The sequence below is a fragment of the Nilaparvata lugens genome, chromosome X (assembly GCF_014356525.2).
Source record: "Nilaparvata lugens isolate BPH chromosome X, ASM1435652v1, whole genome shotgun sequence".
In the NCBI taxonomy this organism is placed as follows: Eukaryota; Metazoa; Arthropoda; class Insecta; order Hemiptera; family Delphacidae; genus Nilaparvata; species Nilaparvata lugens.
Genome location: NC_052518.1, coordinates 67,681,353 through 67,698,325, shown reverse-complemented (window position 1 = coordinate 67,698,325; position 16,973 = coordinate 67,681,353). Strand labels below are relative to the sequence as shown.

The 16,973-nt window shown below is 35.2% G+C and overlaps 1 protein-coding gene across 1 annotated transcript in view; it reads right to left on the bottom strand.

Moving 5' to 3' along the window:
* The window catches only part of LOC111055885 (transmembrane protein 145-like), a 125,956-nt gene that overhangs the window by 59,736 nt on the left and 49,247 nt on the right, over positions 1-16,973 (bottom strand). Inside the window, exons 7-8 of the mRNA XM_039441504.1 lie at positions 13,793-13,942; positions 11,293-11,465 (exon numbers count right to left, since the gene is read on the bottom strand). Of these exons, the coding sequence (XP_039297438.1) occupies positions 11,293-11,465; positions 13,793-13,942 (323 nt within the window). The remainder of the gene's footprint in view (positions 1-11,292; positions 11,466-13,792; positions 13,943-16,973) is intronic.

Sequence of the window (16,973 nt, the reverse complement as noted above, 5' to 3'; positions counted from 1 at the left end):
AATAGTTTCTATGCTAATTGAAAATTTAGGCCTACTTTATAAGCATCTAAAATAAAAAAAACATAGTTGAAGAACAAATGAATCCTTATTCAAAAAAGAATAAATACAAATGATTAATAATTTCTGTGCTATCATCATGAGATGACATGATTTATTTTAGGTACCTACTTTATTTTAGTAGCCTACTTTTATTTTGAAAAATATGATATTGCTATCAGCTGAATTGTGATTAATTTTTGAAACATTTATGTTTCAAATAAATAATCGTTCAATTTACAATATTATAATAATTATTTAGCATATTTTACTGTTTGCTTATCATATGGTCATAATTATAATACAATTAATATAAATGTTTCTTCATAGATTTCTTTGCATCATTTCTGAAATTCCCACACTTACATGATTTGAAATGTTATCAGAATACCTAGTGCATTGCTATTATTATATATTTAATAATCCTGTGTTAATAATCATCATGAGTCAACATAATTCATTTTATTTACCTACTTTTATTGTGAAAAATATGAGATTGTTTTCAGCTGAATTGTAATTAATTTTTGAAACCTTTCAATTTCAAATTGTTCATTTTACTCTGGTAATTATGTAGCATATTTTACTGTTTGCTTATCATAGTCATATAATATAATAAAATGTTTCTTCGTTATTTCCTTCATTTCTGAAACTCCCACTCTTACATGATTTGAAATTACACCAATGCACACCTACATAATTCTACATTTACAGCCTGCTGTAAGTAGGCCTATATTATTAAATTAAGATATTTCCTTAAACAATAAATCATAAATATTTCCTTTAACAATAACAATAAATCATATAATCCAAAAAACAATAGTATATCCTATCAAAATAAACATAAGACTGTGTTTAATAGTTTCGATTAAACACATCCCTCCTTTGGACTGTGTACGAACAAAATTCGGAATTGGAATAATAAGGACTATGAGCCTGTTTTTTCATTCCCAATCATTTCATGACAGTTTATATTTGTCCTTGTTAAATAAATAAAAATAAATAGATGATATGCTTCTCTGAAATCTGGCCCAAAGTTATTCCCTTGCTTGTGAAAAGTTGACAATACTAAAACTACTGCAGTCACAAATGAAAAAAATCTTTTCTTTATTCATATTCAACCTATTTCATTATTTTTGCTCTCAAAAAGTTAACAATGAACTGCTTAATAAAGGAAAAATAACGCTTCCATGGAATAAGACATACAATATAGAAATAAAATAGAAATTGAAACTGTGCAATTTATTTTTCCATAAGAGCCAATGTGTTACAAAATGACGAATACCACATCAATGCGGGTTGCCTATCTTTACCAGCTGCCTCACTTTCTTTGTGTTGCTAGTCCATTCCAGTTAGTATACAGTTCAGTGAATCCAGCAAGTTGGTACTCTAGTATATTTTTGTTCTATGCTCTATAACAACAGCTGTTATCATTCTTATTCTTTGTTTTTTCCAAAGACCTTAAAGAGATATAGACCCACAATGCCTATGCCTTCCCAATGATAGCTCTTACTTGAAATTGAAGGCCGCCATTGGGGTATTTTAGCACGAGATATTATATCTATATATATTTGTAATACAATAGATCACAAAGGCATTGGTATGTAATAATCTCAAAGACCTTAAAGATGCATAGACTCACATGCAGCGCTAGTGTCGTACTTGGAATTGAAATCCGCCATTGAGGGGGCAACCCATAAGATTATTACATACCAATGCCACCAATGCCTTTGTGATCTATTGTATTACAAATATATATAAATATAATATCTCGTGCTTAAATACCCCAATGGCGGCCTTCAATTTCAAGTAAGAGCTATCATTGGGAAGGCATAGGCATTGTGGGTCTATATCTCTTTAACGTCTTTGTTCAATTCCAAGTACGACACTAGCGCTGCATGTGAGTCTATGCATCTTTAAGGTCTTTGGTTTTTTTTAATAATGTTTGCGCTTTGGCTACAGTTACAGTAGCTCCTACAGTTAACTGTAGCTCCATTCGCGTTCCGGTAAACATTTGCGCATGCGCGGCTACCCGGCTACCGCTATTTACATGTGCATTGTGGTGTTGATGGTTTTTGATCACATGGTTAAGATTTTTAAGTAGGTAACCAATCGTTTCAATGTTTCAATCATGAAGTTTACATCCTTCCAGGATTTGAAAAAATATGGTAGTGAAAAATAAAAAATACGGTATAAAGGATGAGCTTGTATATTATGAATTGAAGTACAAATGTACTTATGGTGGTGTAATGAAAAGTAGGTCCAAGTGACATTGACCAAAAAAAGTAAGTTCAAGGAAAAAGATATGCGAAAAGTCTTTAAATGAATCATTATAGACCTAAGCTATTTATTACCTAAACTCCCGATTTTTTTTTGTGTTGGAGGGGGGTGTAGAGGGGTTCTGTACCTGAAACCCCAAAAGATAGATTAAGAAGCAACTTCAGAAGTGATACTTCCAGTTTCAGTTGGTGTTCAATTTTCAGCTGCTCTAATATAATTATGCTCTATTCAGATATGCTACACCATACATCCGCATATATACACACTAAGCTCACCTTTTCTAAATACAGCATTGTAATGCGTATATATATATATATATATATATATATATATATATATATATAATATATAGGCATTACAATGCTGTATTTAGACAAGGTAAGCTCCGGTAATGAGAGCAGTGATAAACGAAGTTTGTTGGCGCATGCACAAACGAAGTAATAACTTTACCGGAACGCGAACCGGAGCTATGGTTACTGTAACTGTAGCCACTGCATAATGTTTGTGCTGGACAGAGTCTTTTCCATTAATATGGCATTACATAAAATTGAGTATGTGTTGTAATACAAATAATATTTGATCCACAATAAATACATATTATTGCATCTACGTTTAATTTCTTCTACAAACTCAACAAAGTTAACTTGAAAAATTTGAGTACGGAGTAAGGTTATGATGAATCAAAATAACATTTACTTGAACGAAGCACGACTGGTTGAAAAACAACTTTATCAGAGATAAGAGAGCAAGGTAAAATCCGTCTGTCTATTGCAACGTCCAAGGACTGACTGATGAGTCATTGGATAACTGAATTAATTGGATTAATTATTTGAAAAAAATTCAATATCAATACATAAATAACTATTATTATCTATGTTACAGATAACTCAACTATTTTAGTTGTAGACAATATTTAACATCATAAACATTTCCTTAATCTCCAACTTCTTTTATTCTTAACTATCAGTTATTATTTAAGTTATTTTTAACTGAATTTTCAGTTTATCAGGTACAATAATATTATTGTATTGTATGCATTTTTTGTGCATTTTTGTGTCGCTCTACAGTGTCAAGTCTTTTGTTTTCCTTTCTGTATGAGATCGGAAACTGATTTCTGAGCGTTAAAATTCTGCATAGGCTTGTTATAGCCATAACATTGTATCCACTTTTCATGAAAAACATCATTAGCAACGTCCTGTCATTGTCACCAACAAACCCATCTTATTTAGAATCATTTTCCATCTCACCATCGTCTGTGAGACGATTCATCATCTAAATTGCCTACTGCACATTCCATTTTCCGTCAGTTGACCGATTTCTTATAATTAATTATTAGAAAAGTTGTAATATATATTTATATTGTGAATATGGAGACGATATAAAGGTACCTCCTTGATAAGTCCGGTGTCCCTGCAAACAGTGTCTCTAGCACTTTCAATGGAGAAAATAATAGATGACATGACTAAATCTTCACAATAATATACTGTACTTACTGGCCCTTCTAATTAGATTGAGAGTTGTATTCATGAGCGAGGTCTACTGTTCGCAGAACTACTAGTTATATTTTATATTCTATTGATGAAATCAAAACAAGAACTGCAATTCTTACAGGAATATGCAAACTAGAGGAGTTGTATTACATCAATATCTTAATAAGTTGAAGGTTATGAATAATAATTCTTTGTATAATAACGTTCTTCAATAATTTATTTTTGATTGAAGCTATTCTTTATAAAGTATAAGATAATTTTAAATATTAATATAAGTTGCAGCTTGCAGGAGTATTCAGAGTGTTTGATAGTAAGTTCATTTGGATATAGTTCAAGCATAATTAAGTAGAATGGGTAAATATAGGAAATGACTAGTACCTGGTACCCTTTTGATATATTTTTATATAAACACGATTAGTTTCGAGCGCTTAAGCCATTTTCAAGTGTCAAAATGAATAAAAATATACCATTATAGGGTACTGGTAATTTTCTAAAATTGAACATTCATGTAGCCCTATTAAAATACTTTATTAACTATAATGTTTATAAAATATAATTAGCCTATAGTATCCTTTGAAAATAATAAAATAATAGATTGAGAATACACATTATAACAACTAGTTTCAGTGTACACACTCATCAGTTATTTTTTAAAATAACAAATCTATTAATAAACGTTTATTTGAAAATTATTATTATAACCTGACGATGGTGTGAACACTGAAAATAGTTGTTATAATTTGTATTCTCTATCTATTATTTTTTTATTTAAAAGGGTACGGTACTATAATTATATTTTATAAACATTATATAGTTAATAAAGTATTTTAACAGGGCTACTTGAATGTTCAATTTTAGAGAATTACCAGTACCCTATAATGGTATATTTTTAAATAAACATTCATTTTGACACTTGAAAATGGCTTAAGCGCTTGAAACTAGTCGTGTTTATATAAAAATATATCAAAACTGTAACAGGTACTAGTCATTTCCTATATTTACCCATTCTACTTAATTAAGCTTGAACTATATCCAAATGAAATTACTATCAAACACTCTGAATACTCCTAAAAGCTGCAACTTATATTAATATTTAAAATTATCTTATACTTTATAAATAATAGCTTCAATCAAAAATAAATTATTGGAGAATGTTATTATACAATAATTATGTTCTGAACAAAGCTCAGGCTAGAGCTACCAGAGGACTGTAATTTACTATTTAAATAATCAAATACAAACAAGGGGCAAAATTTAATCTTCAATTTGAGCCAGGTTATTTGTACAGTTAAACTCTGCATTAATGAACAATAAAAAAGAGCAAAAACTCACCAAATTTATTCCAATCTTGACTACTTGCCCTTCAAAGCCTTTATTAGGTGTTTTGGTCAGATTCAGGGTGGGACAAAATCTGGTTAAAAGACAGGTTCTGGCTTCCAGGCTGCCTTTTCACGTTCAACTTGCAGGCTATGCACTGTGTTTTGAACAAAGCTCAAACTGGATTCTTTATAAATTCAAATCTGATTCAAATTAATTCAATTCAATACTATTTATGCTGTTATATTCATAATTCACACACACGACACTCAAACAATTATTTACAAGAAATTTCCGATCAAAATTACATGACAAACACAATTTTGGTCTTGCAACAAGACGGGCTGACGAAAACAAGACAGACTCGACAAGGACATCGAGAAGGCCAAAGCAGCAGGACGGTCTGCACTGGCGCAAACACAAACCTGCTATTGGCAGAACTGCAGTCTGGCATTCTGGCACTACAATTCGAATTCTCTGGCCAGAACATACCCCCGCCTCTGAAAAACTATTTCTCAGCCAAGTTACAAAACTGAAAAAACCAAGGGAAGGAAAAAATCCAGATGCGCCAAAAAAAAACAAAACACCAACACCAAAAAACAACACAAAAGAAAAAATGCAACAATCACAACAACTATTAAGTTGGGAGTGGATATAATTTTGTTACTAGGTCGAATATGGAAACAACAATTACACTTAAAGACTCAAATACGAATAATAGAGCGAGCAGACAGTATCCAGAATTTCTGTCTGATCAAGTACAACAATAACAAAGGTCCAGCATGATAATTCTTCTTGTGATGATAATCAATTAACATCAATATGAAAGCGTCAGATTTTGGTAAGATCATCTGATGACAAGTCTCAAATTCAAGTCCAGCATGAGACAAACGACCGCCGATGTGAATCACACCTCTATCAATGAATGGAGACAGGCGATGTAGGTGCATAGAACAATCTTCTCCCTTCTCTAATTGCACAAATTCAGATGAAAAATGTATCTTCTGTACCATTTTACATAGATACCTCTCAGCAACATCGAAATCTGATTCTTCTGATTGGGGTAAGATTCGTGAGAATTTGAGAACAAGAATTACAATTCTCAAAAGACGACCATAATCCGAACAACGACCAATCAATGAATATATTGCATTGCTGTTACAATCAGGAGATTTTGTGACTGTCAACACTGACGGTTTTTTCGCCTCCGGTGGATCCACAATCTCTTCCATTTGAGTTTGGACGGGCCAATCGCATTCGTCCTCTGCTATCCATGATGGACCTGAGAACTGGTGATAAACCTCTAGACAAACAGTCAGCGGGATTTTCAATTCCGGCAACATGCATCCACTCCTGTATACAAGAATCCTGTATTTTTGTGACGCGATTACCAACAAAAGTTTGCCATTTCGCGGATGGAGCATTAATCCAACACAAGGTGACTAGAATCAGAGAGTGCGACAATACAAGACACATGACAACGTTCACTAATAATAGTGACTACTGAATTCATGAGTTCTGCCAACAAGAGTGCCACACGCAACTCCAAATGAGGTATTGAAACAACTTTAGATGGTGCTACCTTGGACTTTGAACACAATAATACAACTCTTGGCTCCTTGCTCTCCTTCTGTGACTTCACATAGATAACTGCACCATAACCAGACAATGATGCGTCACAAAAACCAATCAAACTGATGTGAGAATCCTGAAACAAACCAACGTGACGCGGAACAGCAAATTTCAACAATAGAGGCAACTCTTTTTGACAATTCTCCCAAAGAGTGCATATAGACTCAGGAGGCTTCTTGTCCCAATCCACTCCTAATTTCCACAGTTTCTGGACAAGACACTTTAGAAATAATGTAAATGGTGACAAGAGGCCAAGTGGATCATAGATACGAGCCATCACTGACAGAATAGAACGCTTAGTAGCGACGACCTCACCACTCTTGACTGAAAACTGAAACAGATCAGTACAAGGTTGCCAATTCAATCCCAAGATAGCCAAGGAGTTGTCTGCTTCGAAATCCTTGTACGAAAACGATTTCTCTTCCTCTGAGAATTTCTCCAACATTGATGGTGAATTTTAAGTCCACTTTGTGAGTGAGAAACCTCCTCCCTCAAACAGCTGCTTGGACTGACGATACAGCTCCGCGGCCTCTGACTCTGTGGCGACAGATGTGACTAAGTCGTCCATGAACATGTCTCTTGGTATTCTCGCCTTGGCTGCTGGAAAGCGATTTCCATCCTCCTCTACAAGCTGGTAGACGGTGCGAAGTGCCAAATATGGAGAGCTTGAAACACCAAAAACAACACAATTTAGCTGATAAATTTCGATTGGATCCTCCGGCGAAAATCTCCACAATACACACTGATAATGACAGCAGGAATCCTCCACTAATATCTGTCGATACATTTGTTTAATGTCGGCAGTTAGTGCGATTGGGAACAAACGAAAGTTAACTAACAAAACAAAAATGTCAGTCTGCAATTTGGGACCAGCATGAAGAACTTGGTTCAATGACAAACCAGATGATGTTCTGGAACCAGCATCAAATACAATTCGGATGGGCGTGGTAGTGCTGCTTGCTTTCATGATGGCATGATGCGGTATGTAGTAACCACCTCGGTCTGTCTGATCTGCTACAAACGACATGTGACCCTGTCATAGGTAATCAATCAATATTTCATGATATGAAATACAAGTATTGCTGTCAAGCTCTAGTCGTCTCTCCAAAGTCAGCAGTCTGCGTTCGGCGACAGCATATGAATCTCCCAAGCTGCTGGGTGGCTCCGCAAATGACAAGGCAACAACAAAACGACCAGAATTCACACGATGTACAGACTTCCGAAAATTTACCTCACACTCCAACTCTTCCGATTTCAGTTGACAGCTTGGTGCAGGGCACGATTCCAACTCCCAAAAACGTTCCACAAAACTATCCAACGATGGACTACTAACGAATGGACTACAGATAGCTGTAAAACAATTCGACACATTCGTTGTTGAAGTGGGAATCAGCGCTCTCCCCATCAGAATGTGACCAAAGACACTATTAACAGTCATCAATTCATGCGATTCACCTGTACTAGGACTCCCACATAGCAAGTGAGGAACTAACTCCGCACCAATGATGCCATCTATTCTACTAGGAAGGTAGAATTTGTTGTCAGCCAGTGTGAGATTTTCAAGATGATGAAGTTTGGATCTGTTGATTTCACAAGAAGGCAACTTGTCGATGACTTTATCTACCACTGTGGCATCCATCGAAAACTTGACAGTAGGATCCAACTTCAACTGAATCGACACACAAGTACGACCTTGAACTTCACTAGTACCACCACCGAATCCACGAACAACGGTTTTCATGGGCTGGAATGGTAGTCTCAAACGCTGACACAATTTGGCTGTAACAAAATGACACTGACTCCCGGTGTCAACCAAGAAACGAACATCACAAAGCTGATAATTACAATCTCGAACATGTGCAGTGACGGTTGACAACACAACGGTCGAATTTTTTACATCGTTGGATGTAGAACAACAACTAATAGGTCATGTGCCACCTGCCTTGGAGTTCGACGAGGACGCAACACCTTCATTGGAACTTGATCTGGAAAAGTGCAATAAAGAATGATGAGATTCTCGACATTGAGCACAATGAGTTTTACTACGACAATCTCTACTCGAATGATCCATATCAAGACAACGAAAACAACAAAACTTTCCTTTAATCAAACAATAACGATCCCAAGGAGTCATTTTCAAGAAACTTGCACAATCTACTAACCGATGACCCGGTTTTGAGCACTTCAGACAATTGGGATTTTTACTAGATGCTTCGTTAGATGAATCATTAGATTGAACCACAAACACCTTTGATTTATTATCCTCTTTGTGCTTCAAATTAAATGATTTAGTCTGTTTCTCATCAGAAGGAAGAGTCTTAATTTGCTTTTCAATGAATTTGACATAATCGGTATAAGTTGGCATAACCTTGTCATGGATGGCCGATTCAAAATTTCTACGAGAACTTGGATCCAGCAATCTCAAGCCATGATAGAGGAATATCGAGTCTGACAAATCAGTGAGTTGCAATCTCTTCAATGCATTGATTGAACTGCAAAACCCATCCAAAATTGCAATACAACCTGCCTTGGATTCTGATTTTATTGGACGAAATTCAATAATTTGTTTGAAATAGGCATTGACTTACGCCTGTGGATTGTTATAGCGGGTCAATAATGCCTGCCAAATTATTTGATAATTGTTAGCCAATGGTGGCAAATGACGACAAATATTTGCTGCTTGTCCAGTAAGTCTACTTACAAGATATTGGACCTTCTGCTGATTGTTCAAATTCTTGTTGTCATGTACCAATGCCTTAAATAGTTCATAAAACACCGACCATTGAGTCTGGTTCCCATCAAATTTTGGAAGGTCGATTTTAGGCAGTACTGACTCAGACACGACTGGCTGTGAACTAGCTGCTGTAGCTGCCGAAGATTGAGCAACAGCAACAGTCGCCTCTTTCTGTTTGAGAGTGTTAGCCGCTACCTCAATATACTGAAACAGATCTAGGTGTGAGTCGTTGAATGCTACAACATGATCTTTATTCAACTCAAGTTCCAACTCATTAACCACTAATTCTGTCTTTTCATAATCCGAAATGGTCTGAGACACCCAAGGATACAAGATTGAAAATTGCTCAGCAACTTTTGGATCAGAGACATTTTTAGACAGGTCATAAATTCTTTGCAATCTGGCATACAATTGTTCCAATTTAGCGCGATGCACCCTGATTTCTTTCTGTAATTTTTCCTCCATCTTGAACTCATACACAAAACAATTCAGCCCTGACAATACAAATAACAGACAATAAAACAAGAATGAGTTCAAAATCAGATGAAAGGAAGAATCACGAGTTAGTAAGTTATCAAAGTTAAACTTTGATTATCAATTCACAAGATAAGTTATCGCTGAAAACAAAACTATAAGATTAGATAATGTTCTTCCAACAACTCACAAACAAACGAAAACTTGTTGAATTGAACAAACAAAATCATGCTGGTGATTAACCTTCACTAACATGTATAAAAAATGGACAATACAAATTCCAACAAACAAACAAATTCCTGAAAAAGAGCACAATGCGCCTAGTTTCAGGAAACTACAATTTTAACTGAAATAAATTTAATTTCAGACAAATACAAATTGACAAGAAACCTTGCTCTTAGAACAAGGCTACAACAAACTTAAGTTGAGCATGGATCAGACCATTCTCAACATGCCAACATTGGACAAATACGAAACTGCTTAAATCTAATGTGTGTGAATTAATCAACAAATTACAAATTTAAATTCGTCCCGGCTCGGCAGGACCATGAAATGTTCTGAACAAAGCTCAGGCTAGAGCTACCAGAGGACTGTAATTTACTATTTAAATAATCAAATACAAACAAGGGGCAAAATTTAATCTTCAATTTGAGCCAGGTTATTTGTACAGTTAAACTCTGCATTAATGAACAATAAAAAAGAGCAAAAACTCACCAAATTTATTCCAATCTTGACTACTTGCCCTTCAAAGCCTTCATTAGGTGTTTTGGTCAGATTCAGGGTGGGACAAAATCTGGTTAAAAGACAGGTTCTGGCTTCCAGGCTGCCTTTTCGCATTCAACTTGCAGGCTATGCACTGTGTTTTGAACAAAGCTCAAACTGGATTCTTTATAAATTCAAATCTGATTCAAATTAATTCAATTCAATACTATTTACGCTGTTATATTCATAATTCACACAAACAACACTCAAACAATTATTTACAAGAAATTTCCAATCGAAATTACATGACAAACACAATTTTGGTCTTGCAACAAGATGGGCTGACGAAAACAAGACAGACTCAACAAGGACATCGAGAAGGCCAAAGCAGCAGGACGGTCTGCGCTGGCGCAAACAAAAGCCTGCTATTGGCAGAACTGCAGTCTGGCATTCTGGTGCTACAATTCAAATTCTCTGGCCGGAACAAATTATATTTTATGAATAAAAGAAAGTATCCCTGAATCCATACATCTTATCTATACTGTATTTGATGGTAATTGAATAACTAATCACAAAATCTGGTTTCTATGATATATAATTTAGCAATTCAAAATATTATAGATATCTTACCTCTTTTTCATACTGAAATAACGAATAGTATGATATAACATAAAGGCACATGAATACAGTCAGTTTTATACTGGAATTCAACTTTAATCTTCCTCTTGTTACTGTGTAGCCTTTGGCTAGAAGAAGTAGAAGAATTAGGAATAATACTTCACTTGCTGATTCGAAAAGTCTTCCTGGAAACCAATTTCGATTTATAAGTAATTTTACAGAATATATAAAAAGTTCTCTTTAAATTCAAATATAAATATAGTGAGTATGTATTTGTACAGCCTCTACAGGGGATCATACTTTCAAGGTTGGCAATATTTTGCCGTTACAGACGTTATCCATTCTTCCAAATAGTCATATGTACTACACATAACGGTGGAGTACGAACGTGCGACGATTACCATCCAGTGGCACTGTCAAGTCTCAAGTTGGTAGGCGAGTATCACAGATAGAAGTTCAGATTTCGTTGCAGTGGAATCACCCACAAAAACATCTAGTCATGCCATGCACAGTTCATGGGCACTGCTGCAGTTTTGACGGTACGTGGGCCGACTAAAGCCCGGACGTTTTTTCTAACTTGTCTACAAGTCTGGAAAAATACTTGTGGTCCCCAATTGTATAAGTCTCCAAGGTAGGCGCGCTTGCAAGTTCACCAAGGAGGCGCCCAAGTAAGGACGCGAGCGATCCAGAAAGAGTGAGCGGGTGGGGGGGGGATTCGACATGCTACTTTCAGAGACTGGGGCGTTACCCATAAATTCCACAGTATGGGGTATTTCTTGAGTAGTCTGTTACTTCCAGGGACGAGGATATCCTGTTTCCCATATTCTGGACCAACACTGGAAAACCGCGAGACTCCGACAGAGGCTTCACTGTTCCCAGCTACTCCCTGAGATGGAGAATCAACCAGAAGACCTCCCATAGTCTGGAGCCTTCACCTGAGCCTTCACCTGAGCCTTCACCCATATAGACCAGGCTACTGCCAAGGACGGAGTCACCGCAAGTGCTATGGTTCACCCTGGTGGGCGGCTTTTCCCTTCACCATGATAACCAGCAAAACATTGCCGGTGCGATCCATTACTCCCTGGAACGGAGCCAGACCCGATCCCCGAAGGGTTCAAGAGCCCAACTGATTCTCACCAGGGGTCATATCCTCCATACTACAGTGATAGAATAAAATTCCTTTAAATGTTTAGTTTCTTAATATTTTTTTCTGTCATTAATTTTCAATACTAAAACGATTTTATAAAGTCAGGATAGGGAATTCCTATGGGTGTAGAATGAGGACAACATTCATCAGTTTCAATAATTTTGGCCTATGTATACATATGAATGGATAAAATAGTTCAAAAAGTAGTTTTAAGAAATTAAGTTAAGATTTTTAAAGGGATATTTTGGGGTTAAACGTGATATTTTCTATCTGATAAAATGATGCCGAGTCTTCCACAGTTTTTAATAAGCATACAGATGATGATCGGGCTGTTACACTGTCGGAGAGGAATCTGGAGTAGGTGCAGACTTGGTTGAATGCCAACGAACTGTTCCTCAACAAAGTCAAACCACAACAGTCACATTTGGGTTTAAATAGGGACCAGCAACAAATAATGCAGGTAAAAGGACAGAAATTCCTAGGAACAGTTATTGACTCTACTCCAAGTTGGGCACAACACATTGCTGGTCTGAAAAGTCGGTTGAGCAGCAGTGTGGTTGCCCTCAAACGATTATGTGGGGAGCTAATCCGGGATGGACTAGGTCAGGCTTATTTTGGTATTTTTCAAGCGCATATTTCATATGGCCTGATAGTGGCCTGATTTCATTCTCATCGCAAGACATTCTAATTATACAGAAAAGGGCTGTCAGAGTCATCGCCAGAGCACGGAATTGGAAATATTGTAGATATATTTTCAAAGGTCTTCGCATAATAACACTGTAATAAAATAATATATATAATATATAATGAAATGCTTACTGTTTCTGAAAACGAGCCAGGAGAAAATGGAGTTGATGAATGTTATTCACTCTTATAATACAAGATCCAATCAATGTAACCAGAAGTTACATTAATTAGTAATTATACTCTCAATGTCGCAATTAATAGGCCTATAATGAATAGACTTCCTATAGTGGTGAGGAAACTCAATCACAGGAGGTTCAAACACATTTTAGAAACATTCATCTTGAATAACCCCTTTTATTCAGTTAAGGAGTATATAGACAGGAAAATGAATGTAGTAGAATTCGATATCTAGAAATAAATTATCACTGTTCTATGAATAAAATAATAATACATGTTTTGTATTTTTAATGCTGTGACTTTGTAGTGTGTTGTCTTGCGTTGTCTTGTGTTGTCTTGTGTTGTCTTGACTGTCTTTGTATTGCATTAACTGGCCTACAGATCGAATTGAGATATTCTGTTCTTTGGGATGATAACATTTATTCTTATTCAATTGTCGACAATATCAAATTAATACTGGAACAATATCAATGACTTAAAAAATGATGACAGTATAATTACCCAGATCCCTGGTATATGGTAGTCCAACTCCATCCATAGCATAACGTGAATAGGCTATGCACTGGTTGAATATTCCAAACCCTTGTAGAGCTACTGATGACAAGAAAATTTTATAAGTGGAGTGGAATAGTTGCTTGGATTTGAGTTCCACTGGAATAGAAAATCAAATCATCTTCAATTAACAATAACACCATAGAATATATTCTTTTCACAAAATCAAATTGAAAATAATTGAAATTGAATTTGCATGAAAACTGTAATTATTCTCTGCTGTGTACTAACATTAAACTTTAATTGATTGTGACAAAATAAATTGTGGATTTCATCGATTCAATTTTCACATTGAACAGTTCCAAGTAAGCGGAGATGTCAGTATATACCACCGTCAAAGTCAGACACATCCGCCCTAGCATTGAAAATCAGTCTTGTTTTGGCGGTGGCTGATTTTGTCTTAATGTATATGTAATGAAAACTAGAATAGGAATCACATACTAATAGCTAGAATTTACAAGCAATATACCCTATCATTCTATTGAAAGGCAGTCAAATGACCAAACAAGACGGTAGTCGTATTTAGAATAGATATTATAAAAAGAGGGACTATTCCAGTTGTAATATAGTTGAAGTCTTGAAGTTATAGATTACCTGTATAGGAAATTCTAAATGATTATCGGGAAATAAGGTAATATTATTGATTTATAAGTAGCTTCGAATTGGTTATTTTAGAAAATTCATTGAATGGAGTTGATAATAAAGTTCATAATACTGATTACTTACATCGATGATTAAAATAGTGTTAGAATTGAAGATATTCAAAACGAATGTTTACTAAGAAGAGCAGTTTCGGTCCAAAAATTTAACTAAAGCTGAATCTCTCATAATCGATAGAACCCTCCCAGAGGGTCATTCTCCCAAAAGTCCCAATAAATCCCCCTGGAGCTTTCCCCCCAGCCCCTCTTTAACGTGAAAAATGTAGGTAATCACGGAAAATCAATTATCTCTGTAACCATCGAACAGAAAACGTTTTATTTTATGTCATTCGGTTCGTTACATAATGGACTATAATATTGATCCTGTTCATTTTCCAATAAAACTAACAGTATCTCGATAAAATAATATATATATATATATATATATATATATATTATATATATATATATATATATATATATATCAAAATTCAGGGAATTTAAGAAAAATTAAGAAAAAGTAATAAGCATGCATAAAATTTAAGAAAATCATGAAAGTGTTTTCCATTTCTACCCTTGTAATCACAAGTTGAACAAATAGGATAGAAAATTGAATATTTGATATTGAAAGCCAGATGTAGGTTCATTGGAGATGGAAAATTTGTAAAGAATCATGAACCAAGTACAAAGTATGAGATGAATTGAAAGATGATTCATCATCTTCTATTATTCTGTTAACACATCGATTCCTCAACTCCACTCATCTTGTCATGCATTATACAAGAGCCTTGATGAAAATGTCATGGATGGAAGTAAAGCATGAGCAGAATCATAATGGAATTAAAAGGTTGGCAGAAATTATTCTTGATGTAGATCAAATAATGGTTCAGGTACCAAAATAATAAATCTATTTCTTTTTTATATACTAAAGCATTCAAATTTAATCTATTGAGCATCTCTTGTGACTTGGCATCCACAGATTTTTTTTTAGTTGGGTGAAGCTATTTGAAAAATGAATCTGATTATCAATATTATATAGTTTTCACAGCATTCTAGTTCATTGTGATCATTGAAGGGTTAAAGTGAATAAGTTCAAGTGAATTCTAGTATACAAGTATTTTGTGGTAATAATAGGCTCTTCTTTATTTTCCATGTTTTGCTCCTGTAAAGTTGTGAAGAATATAAAATATAAATACAAAATATTAGTAATAACTTTTTAGAGAATGTGTTCTAAAGTGAGTGTTTTTTCAACTACTATTACAAACTCAACTCTTTAGGACAGCTGATAATATTATAAATACAACATATGCTTAACACTACATCTTCCATTCTTTACAGTTTCATCTAAGTTTGAAATCGTAATGAAGGTCTAACATTTCAGAACTGTCTAAGCTTTCTGTGGCAGTTGCTTGGCATATCTTGAGCATGTTGTTCATCTCCATATTTGATTCTTTTTGAATTTTCTTTGTCCACAGACTGCTTGAAACTCTCAGCTTCATTATTTTCCTTTTCGTGGTTACAGCCAATTTTCTCCATGTTGTCAGCGGATCATCTTCTATCACCGCTTCTATTGGACACTGGTGACTTATTTTGAAGCTCTAATTTGACTCCTTTCTGTCCGATGTTTTCGACTTGCTTCTGGATCAACATGATCTGTTCGTTTTGCAGCTTCACAAATCGACATAAATCTTCAAAAGACACTGCATTTCTTTTACTCGAGTTTTTACAAGAACGCTTAGGGAAACAATCTAATAATGAATCACTTCCATCGACTTCCTTTCTAAAACGTTGGCTAGCATTTTTACCTCTCTTATATTTTACTAAATCAGAGTGACTCTCTTGAATATCACAGTCATTTAGCTCACATTCAGGACAGGAACAAGAATTTCTGTTTCCGCCTTTACTTGAACATGAATCCATCATAGCCATGCCTCAATCTATCACCATGTCCATGATGGTAACCCTTCTCAAGAATCAAGTCCTCACTCTCATATCGATTCCTGCACGGAACCGGTTTGCTCTTATGATAATCATGATATTTTGTGTACCAATGTGTTGGTTCAGAAATAGGTTCAACCATACCTTCACTGACCATACGTTTCAATTCTACTTTCTCCTTTTCATGTAATGTCAATGTCAATCTCCTTGGAGACATAACAGTATTGAATGTGATCAGGCCTAGTTTCAACAAAGCATTCCTACTCAGAAGAGGCATTTTTTATGATTGTAAAATATAAACATCTTCTTTCCAACACATATTCTTGTAGTTAATGTTCACTGTACTAACTCCCTCGATATCTAATTTTGTTTTTCCAGGTCCAAAAAGAACTTTTTCTGTAGGCTTGATTTTCAGCTTCAAATTATGAGCAAGCTGTTTCCCTAGAACTGAAACATCAGCTCCCGAGTTCACTTTGAATCTTACTGGTTGGCCACTAATACTAACAGCTACACTAGGGTACCACTTGTCTTGCAAGAATGCTATCTCCCCCAGA